The 8,235-nt window shown below is 49.4% G+C and overlaps 1 protein-coding gene across 4 annotated transcripts in view; it reads right to left on the bottom strand.

Moving 5' to 3' along the window:
* PTGR1 (prostaglandin reductase 1) overlaps nucleotides 1-8,235 on the bottom strand; it is a 32,721-nt gene that overhangs the window by 11,235 nt on the left and 13,251 nt on the right. For 3 of the 4 annotated variants that reach the window (XM_019555055.1, XM_019555052.1, XM_019555053.1), the window contains 4 exons: nucleotides 7,467-7,526; nucleotides 5,508-5,675; nucleotides 3,817-3,934; nucleotides 2,986-3,141 (listed from right to left, as the gene is read on the bottom strand). In XM_019555055.1, the coding sequence (XP_019410600.1) occupies nucleotides 2,986-3,141; nucleotides 3,817-3,934; nucleotides 5,508-5,675; nucleotides 7,467-7,526 (502 nt within the window). The remainder of the gene's footprint in view (nucleotides 1-2,985; nucleotides 3,142-3,816; nucleotides 3,935-5,507; nucleotides 5,676-7,466; nucleotides 7,527-8,235) is intronic. The other variant, XM_019555056.1, reaches the window with a different exon arrangement.

Genomic DNA, 8,235 nt, shown 5'->3' with positions numbered 1-8,235 from the left:
GAGCTGGGTTGGGCTGCACCAGCAGAGAGAGAGAGAGAGGGGAGCCTGCCTAGCTTCATAGAGCCCCTGCTGGACAGGACCCCATGCTCCTGCTGCCCTGCTATGGGCCCCACTGGCGCTGGCCTCAGGACACCAGCATGGGCCCCATGCTCCCATCTGGTTGTCACTGGCTCCTGTTCACACACTCAGTCCCAGTCCCACTCACCTCAGCCCCTCAGTACAGGTGAGGACAAGCACGTGCAGCCCCGACCCTGCATAGCCATGCTTGCCCGTCTGGGCCAAGCAGCGGCAGCACAGGACAAACTGCTGCTCAGCATGGGGGAAAAGCAGCCCCTTCCCCTCCCTATGGCTGGCACTTCCTGGTCCTGGTGCAGCTGCCCAGAGCCCACGCGGAGTGTTCTGTGCATCTGCTGCATCATCGCTGCCTCTGGGCTGTCTCACAGGGCAGCAGTGGCAGCAGAGAGCAGGCACAGGCAGCATTGTATGGGTTCTAAGTGGCTGAACCAGGGAGTGCTGGCAGTAGGAAGGGGAGGGGCCACTTTTCCCCTGTGCTGAGCAGCAGTTTGTCCCACACTGCCACTGCTCAGCCTGGGCAGCAGCAGCAGCCGGGCAGAAACTGCTGCTCAGAGTAGAGAAAACCACTCCCCCCGCCTCGCCGCCAGGGGGCTTTGTTTGCTGCAGCAGTTCGGAGCCCGCACCACACTAGGCTGCAGTGTAACTCCTTCATTGCCACTTGTGAGCTGCCCAACGCAGCTGCTGCACACAGCAGGGGGAGGCTCTTTTATCCCATGCTAAGGAGCAGTTTGTCCTGCACCACCGCTGCTCAGCCCAGACGGGGTTGGGATTGCATGCACTTTTCCCCATTTGTACTGCTGGGCTGTGCTAGGGGGGACTGGAAGTGAGCAGGTGCGTAGGAGCCAGCGACAGCTGGATGGGAGCACAGGGCCCACGCCAGTGTCCTGGGGCCAGCACTGGCTGGGCCCAGAGCAGGGTGGCAGGGGCTCTACGGAGCTGGGCCAGCTCCCCTCTCTCCCTGCTGGTGCAGCCCAGCCTGGCTCCATAGACCACTGCCTGCCCATGCCCTGTGCTCCTGCCACCTCACTTTGGGCCCCACCGGTGCTGGCCCTGGGACACCGGCGCGGACCCCATGATCCTGCACACCCACTTGCTTCCACTCTTCCCTGTCCCTGCCACCGCTCTCCCCATTTTCCTGCCTACCTGCTGGCCACTCTGTTCCGTGTGGCTCCCATACCCACAATACCATGCTCACACATCCGTACAAACCCCCATACCCATCTACCCACAGCTCCCCACATACCCCACACCCACACAATATACTAGTAAGACTGCATTTTGAGCTATTATGCAGTCACTTCTACACATACAGCACAAACACACACAAATCAGGACAAAAATTTTTTTTAAATTAATATATATTATTATGGGTGTTTGATTTTTCTTATATAATTTGGGGTTTTTTCCCTAAGATGACAAACCCTCTTCCCCTGAAGAAATATCTGAGCCTCCGCTTCCCAAGCGTGAGTAAATAAATCATCTTTGTTTAAACTTCCTGTACAGCTCACACTCCACCTCTGCTAATCCCACCTGTTCGTATTCCAATTGCCACCCCGGCCCACCGTGACCTTGGGGCCCGATTCACTCGGTGTTCAGTTACAGTTGCGTTACAGCCGATTTGGCTTATGGTTCTGTTTAGTTATTGTTATACCGGAGGACCAGGTGAGGCTGTAGGGGTGGAGGAGGCCTCATCAGGAGCTCCCCAGGGAGGTGAGGTGCTCCCAGTGCCAGAGAGGGGTGCTGTATTGCGGGGCGTCTGGACCCCAGCCCCAGAAGGGGCGAACAGATTGAGGAGCCCGGGGAGGGCACATTTAGTGAGGCGAAGCCCAGCGTGGGCGTAGGTAGAAGCCCTAGTGGGGCAGGACCCAGAGAAAGGGGTCAAGGGGGCCAGGTAAGGCTAGAGCTGCCTGAGCCCCAATTGGGAAGAGTCCCCGAGGGGCTCCACAGTGGTGGGAACCCCGGGGCCCGCGAGGGCACCATAGTAGGGGTGTATTAACCCAGCCCTGACAAGGTACACAGTGCCGGCGAGGGCACTGTAGTTCGGGGTGTAATACCCCAGCCCTGAGAAGGGGTAAAGAGGATTTTGGGGGCCAGGCACAGCTAAGGCCACCTGAGCCCCACTTGCAAGAAGCACCCGCGAGAAGCCCAAGGGGCTCGTGTTTGGCCCAAAGAGGGGCATGCAGGAAGAGAAGCCCAGGGTAGGGTGCTACTATAGAGATGAGCCCGGGGAGGACGAGTCCGCGATTATAGAGAGCCCAGGGAGGACGAGTCCACGATTATAGAGAGCCCGGGGAGGACGAGTGCGCGGAGGGACAGGCCCAGTGGGGGGGCACCATCTGTGCGTGGAGAGGCCCCAGGAGGGGTAAGTATATTGAGTGGACCCCAGGAAGGGGGCGGATATAATTAGTAGGCCCAAGAGGGCTAGCGAATAGAGGGGCGCCGGTTGCGTGACAAGCCCGGGGCGCCGGTGAAGGGCGCATACAGGAAACTGACCAGATAACGTCCGGTACATCTGCGAGGCTTGGGGCGTGCTAAAGGGGAGGTTGGAGGCACGCATAGTCCATAAGGCTGGGGTGTACCAGGTCACTCCCTACGGAACGGGGGACAGTATAAGCATAGGACAGTGTCCAGGGTGACAAGAGGCAGCCTCCCTTCTAGAACCATATAACAACAAGACGTGGCGAACGAGTAAGAGGGTGCTGAACCGCCTACTTGGCACGGCAGGGGGCGCTAGGGAGAGATCACGGCCGCTTCTGCGCCCCACTCCGTGACAAGGGGGCTTAGGAACCGAGGGTTTCTAAGGGGACTAGTTCTCAGAGAGCCTCTATGGTGCTCCCACTACACCTGAGAAGTGAAATCAGTGGCAGAAAGCTGCTCATTTGCCTCCTCCCCCTACCCATTTGAGCTTACATTATCAAAGTAGCAGTCGTAGCCACTGGGGGAGGCCTTCCGAAGGGCTTCTTCCAAGGATCCTACAGTCTTATAATTAAAAGCTTCATCAAAGCCAATTTGTTTTAGATATGCAACCTTTTTATCTGAGCCAGCACAGCCAACTACTGTGCAACCCTGTCAGAAAAGAAAATATACCTTAGCCCATGTGTGACTTCCGCATACAAATCTGTGTATAAATATACATTACATTGCCTCCAGATAGTGGGGATGTCAAACCCACACCTCTCCTTGTTTCAGACAGCTTTTGAATGCTGCAGGGTCCTATTCCAACCTCCTCCCCCTCCCAGCCCCCAATCTGGGGACCACTGCTCTGAACCACCCCATACAAGTTAGCAGTTTGGGTTCCTATCTGTTCCTTGATTCTCTGTTCTTCCCATATCACATCACAGATGGGAGGAGAGCACATGCTGCATCCCTGGCAAAGGATATACAGCCCATCCAGGTCCCTGGGTAGATGCTTATGTAGTCAGTTGGCAGACAAGGTTCTTCAGGTGAATCTGATATCTTTTATTAGACCAACTTAAATAGTTGGAAAACAATTATTAAACAAGCTATGTAGTCAGTTCACACTGAGCTCAATGCTGCCATGGTTTCTTACTGGTACCCAACCTAGCTAATGTATGTCTACACCTCAATCCCGACGTATGACTGCAACTCAAATAGGTATTGCAATGTAGAGAGACCCAAAGAGACATCTTATCCCCCCTACTCTTATGCGTTTCTGCCTCTTCACCCCTTCCCTAACTTGTTCATAATTAATACCACAGATGGCCAATTAAAGCCACTTACTCCAATTTTAGCAAGTTGTCCCACAACTGCGCCCACAGCCCCTGCTGCTGAATTAACCAGCAATATGTCTCCTGGCTTTATCCTGCAGATCTCGAACAGGCCAAAGTATGCAGTGAGGCTGTGAGAAAAAGAAACCATATGCCATGTAGATTAGTAGAGTGGTGACAAAAACAAAGGTGTAATGTGGTCTCCTGTCTAGGTGGGGATAATTAATTCTTTCAAAGGTTCATCTTCCCCATTCTGTAAGAAGTACTAAAGTATTTGTTAAAATAGCTTGTGTTTTTTAATTAAAGGGCTTCTAATCTTGTAAGCATATTTGCTGGATTTACAAAGACATAATTTGTCCTGGAAAAGCAATTCACCTTTACCTCTCTGAGGACAGCCAGATTTCAGAATCCTCATTTCTCTTGTAACAGTTAATGGAGCTAATTCTCCCCTTGATTCCTGCAAATTCTGATCTCAGTAACACAATGGAAAACCAGAGTAGCGCCTTGGCTTTAAATTAATTACTTTCCTTTATACTAGTGAAGTAATCTTAGACTTAGATCTAACAGAGTTATTTGTATCCTGTAAGGGAAAAAAATCAGGCCCAGGGTGGCTACCAGCATCTTTCTGCTTCAGGCATCTTCAGGGCCAGCAAAGTACAGCATTGACATATAACCATTTGGGGTATTCTTTTGGTTAAAAGTAGCCTGGAAATGCAAGGGACTGGACTCCATGACCCAGGAGGCCCCTCCCAGTTCTATGTTACAATGTTCACCTCTAGCTTTGACTGGCAAGGGAAGCTTTTCCAGGTACAGATTACATTTCAAAGTAAGCAAGTCTGCATGCCTAGCACGTAAGCCAGATGGCACCTTTTCGGCCATGCACAAATAGGTCCTGGGTAGTAAACTCCTCCTAACATTACAAGCAGGCTTCCACTGGAGACAGCGGTTCACATATTCAGGTCCTCAGAACTTCACCCCGCAATCTTTCTTTGAGCTCAAATTTCCCAAACAGACTCAGCATAAAGGCTGATCTGTTTGTAATCTGAACTTGAACTGCCCCCATGTGAGAAAAATACACATCTTGCCTGCTTTTACAAGAGTTTTTGGAAACTTTTGTTTTGTACTAATAACCAAGTTGGAAGCTTGGATGGTGCTCAATAAGGCATCATCTTGCTCAAAAAAAGAATTGGAGAAAAGCAAAAATAAAACAAAAACCAAAACCTGAGTTGTGGTTTTTTTTGTTGCCTGGTCATTGTGTAAGTGGCATGGCCTGTCTCCTGCCTCTAGAGCAGGGGTGCTGCTAATGTGGATTTCTCTGAGAGTTACTCTGTAATTGTTTTTGGGTCTGCTCAGTCCAACTACCTTTGAAGTCTGCAGGAGCCTTTCTATTGACTTCAGTGTACATTGAACTGAGTCTTTGATCTTCTTTTTATTTCCAGCCTCTTAGCAGCTCATAATCCTGTTCCTAAAACAGATGGCTGAAATAAGACTGCACTCGACAATGTGGGTAGAACAGTTTCAGATGAGGGTGTAGATAAAATTAAAATCCTCCCATCCAGAGGATAGAACAAAATTCAACCCCTTTTCAAGGCAAGGACCATCTCAGAGTATGCACTGGTTCAACTCGAGTATTGTGAAGTGACGCTGACAATTCCCCATGCAGCAATGTTCAGCTGCCCTCTGTTAGTGTGCCCTGTAACTCACCCTGGCATACCAATAGTCCCAAGAGCCAAAGATTTGGGGAGTGTCTCTGGCCAGGGAGAAGGCAGCAGCTGCAGGTCTTTCCCATTAGAAATGAAGTGGGTTGTCCAGCCTACATTAGCCACAGCAAATGTCCCTATATGGTAGGTGGGATTCTTGCTTTCCACAATCCTACAAAAACAAAAACAAATCATATATCACAAGTGTATCCTGTTATTGGGCACCAACAGGCACTCCCCCTGCCTTCCTTTACCCTAGTTGTATTACATTTTTACATAAGGATAAGTTGTGCCATATGGGTATTAGGAGGAAATGCTCTGTGGAGTTGGATTTAACTCGTAACTGCCTACATTGTAGGTTTCTTGCACCTTTTTCTGAAACAGCTGGTAACGGTCACCATCACTGGAAGGACATCTGGTTAAATGAACCATGGGTCTTATCCATTATGGCAATTCCTCTGTTCTGAATATACTATATTTTCTCAGCTACAACACACTCCAGAATATAATACACACAATTGTGTTTGAAAGGTTGAATGAAGGAAAAAAAAAAAAAAGACTTTTCCAGAGTTACAACTGCACAGAGTAGTGGCAGAACCTAATCTTCAGCTGATTCACCCTCCTTTTCCTGCTTAACTAAAGCTGTAATGCTAGCTGTTGCTAAAGACTGCTCTCCATGGACGGGCCTATGATTTTGAAAAGTTAAACAGTCTTTGTGGTTGTTAAATAGGAAGAGAGTGACCAGAAGCAGGTAACAGACAGGAAAATTGCCTGAAGAAAAGTAAGCTTGATTAGTGGAACAAGGCCATTAAAAAGGAGAAATGATTGTTAACACCTTAGCTGCCTGAATAGTAATGCAACTGCACTGTGGAACAGGAATCAAAGCAGGGCGCTTGTGTTTTGGGCAGAAAATCAGTTTCCCCACTTAATATATGGCTGCCACTTTGGTGGGGAAAGTGTGTCTAGTATAAGAGAAAATATGGTATGTTAGAAAAGCTCCTAAAGATCAGGTGAAATGAACAATTCCCTATTCAGAAAACCATGCTGAAGACATTTCACTCCATGGGGCTGTGGAGCTGCTTGGAGCGCAGCCCAGTGGCAGGAGGTGGGGAGAGCCAGAGCTGTACTCCAGTCGGCTCCGCCAGCCCTATGGAGCTTAGCCCGGCAGCGAGAGGCAGGAAGAGCCAGGACTGCACTCCGCCTCCCGTCACCGGGCTGAGCTCCACGGGGCTGCACCAGACCGGATGTCAGGAAGCTGCCGCTGCTGCCTGGGGTCTTCCCCAGCACTGGGTGAGGGCTGTGCCCAGCACCAGTTCCAGGTAGCAGCAGCCTCCTGTCATCCAGTGCAGATCCAGGGGCCTTCACCCCTGGGATGAGTCCGGCTCAGCCCCAAAGCCCTCCTGGGGCTGTGGGCTCCTGGCACTGCATGCTGGATGACAGGAGGCTGCCGCTGCCGGCAAGTGTCACCACTTTTGCTTTTTGAAGTTTGAGGTGCAGTTTCCAAGAAACCTCTGCACCTACCTCTTTGAAACTTGGCAGGCTTCATGCCCTCAGAAGGCACTAGCATCCCTGCAATTTTCATTCAAATCAGGCAAGAAATAACAAAGTTTTAGGCATTTTCATGATTTCCCACTATAGCCTATGGGTGAAACATCAAAACGTGTTGAAACAGTGAAACAGTTTCAGTGAAATGAAATGGGACAGCTCTTTGAAACAAAGTGAAACGACAAAACGAAACACTGTCCCTTCAAAATGGTGAAATGGACATTGAAATGAAACGATGGTATTTTGCACAGCCCTACTCCGAAGGTAAGGAGTGCACAATCAGACTTAAGCGACATCTAAGCAGTAGTGGGAAAAGGTAATGTAAGCTACAAACAACCATTTCTAGGCCTTCAAGTCTCCTGTGCAAAAGGATAATAAATTAGGAAAAAATGAAGCAACAAACCAATGAAGACCTTACCTAGCAACTTGACTGCCCATCATTTTGTCCCCTTCCTTCAAGGACATCTGACTGTAAGGCCTAAAACAGACCAAATGGAGATATAGCATTATAGTAAGTGCCTGAAATGACACTCTACACTCACTACAGTATATTACCCATTTTCTGGCTAAGACATGGTGCATCAAAGGTCCCACTCTGCAGAGAGAACAATTAGGCTGTCATGTGAAACAAGACACAACAATGAAAATGTTCTTGCTCTCTCATGCAACTACTATACTGGAATAACGAGTTACAGAAGGGTAGCCCCAGGCTGTTACAAGGTTAAACTGCAATTAAAGAACACAGCTAAAGCTGTGAAGATAAGGCTGATTCTCAGAAGAACTGAATTCATTTCCTGAGTCTACAACAAGTGTCCTTTGTGACCTCTATATCTTAATGCCCCATTAATACCATAGGGATAACAATACTACCTTTCTCTCACCTGTCTACTTAGATTACTAACCCTTTAGGCCAGGGCTTGTCCTTGCTGAGTACATAAGCAACACCTGACATAAGGGTGTCTTGATTTCAGCTGGGGCTGCATGGTTCTATTAGAATGTGCTAGAGTTAGAACTTGCAGACCACTGGGCACATCTACATGTTCATTAATGCGCCTTAGTTACTGCGTATTTAGTTTAGTACTTGCTTAAGTACTTCAAAGTCCCGAGCTTGACCAGGAGTTCGCCCGGGAACTGACTGAGGCCGCTTGCTCCAGGACCTTGGTTGTCATGGGTGACTTCAATTACCC

This window comes from Crocodylus porosus, unplaced genomic scaffold (genome assembly GCF_001723895.1).
Source record: "Crocodylus porosus isolate Cpor-Errol unplaced genomic scaffold, CroPor_comp1, whole genome shotgun sequence".
Classification (NCBI taxonomy): Eukaryota; Metazoa; Chordata; order Crocodylia; family Crocodylidae; genus Crocodylus; species Crocodylus porosus.
Note: the sequence above shows the minus strand (reverse complement) of the source record. Positions and strands in the feature narration are given on the sequence as shown.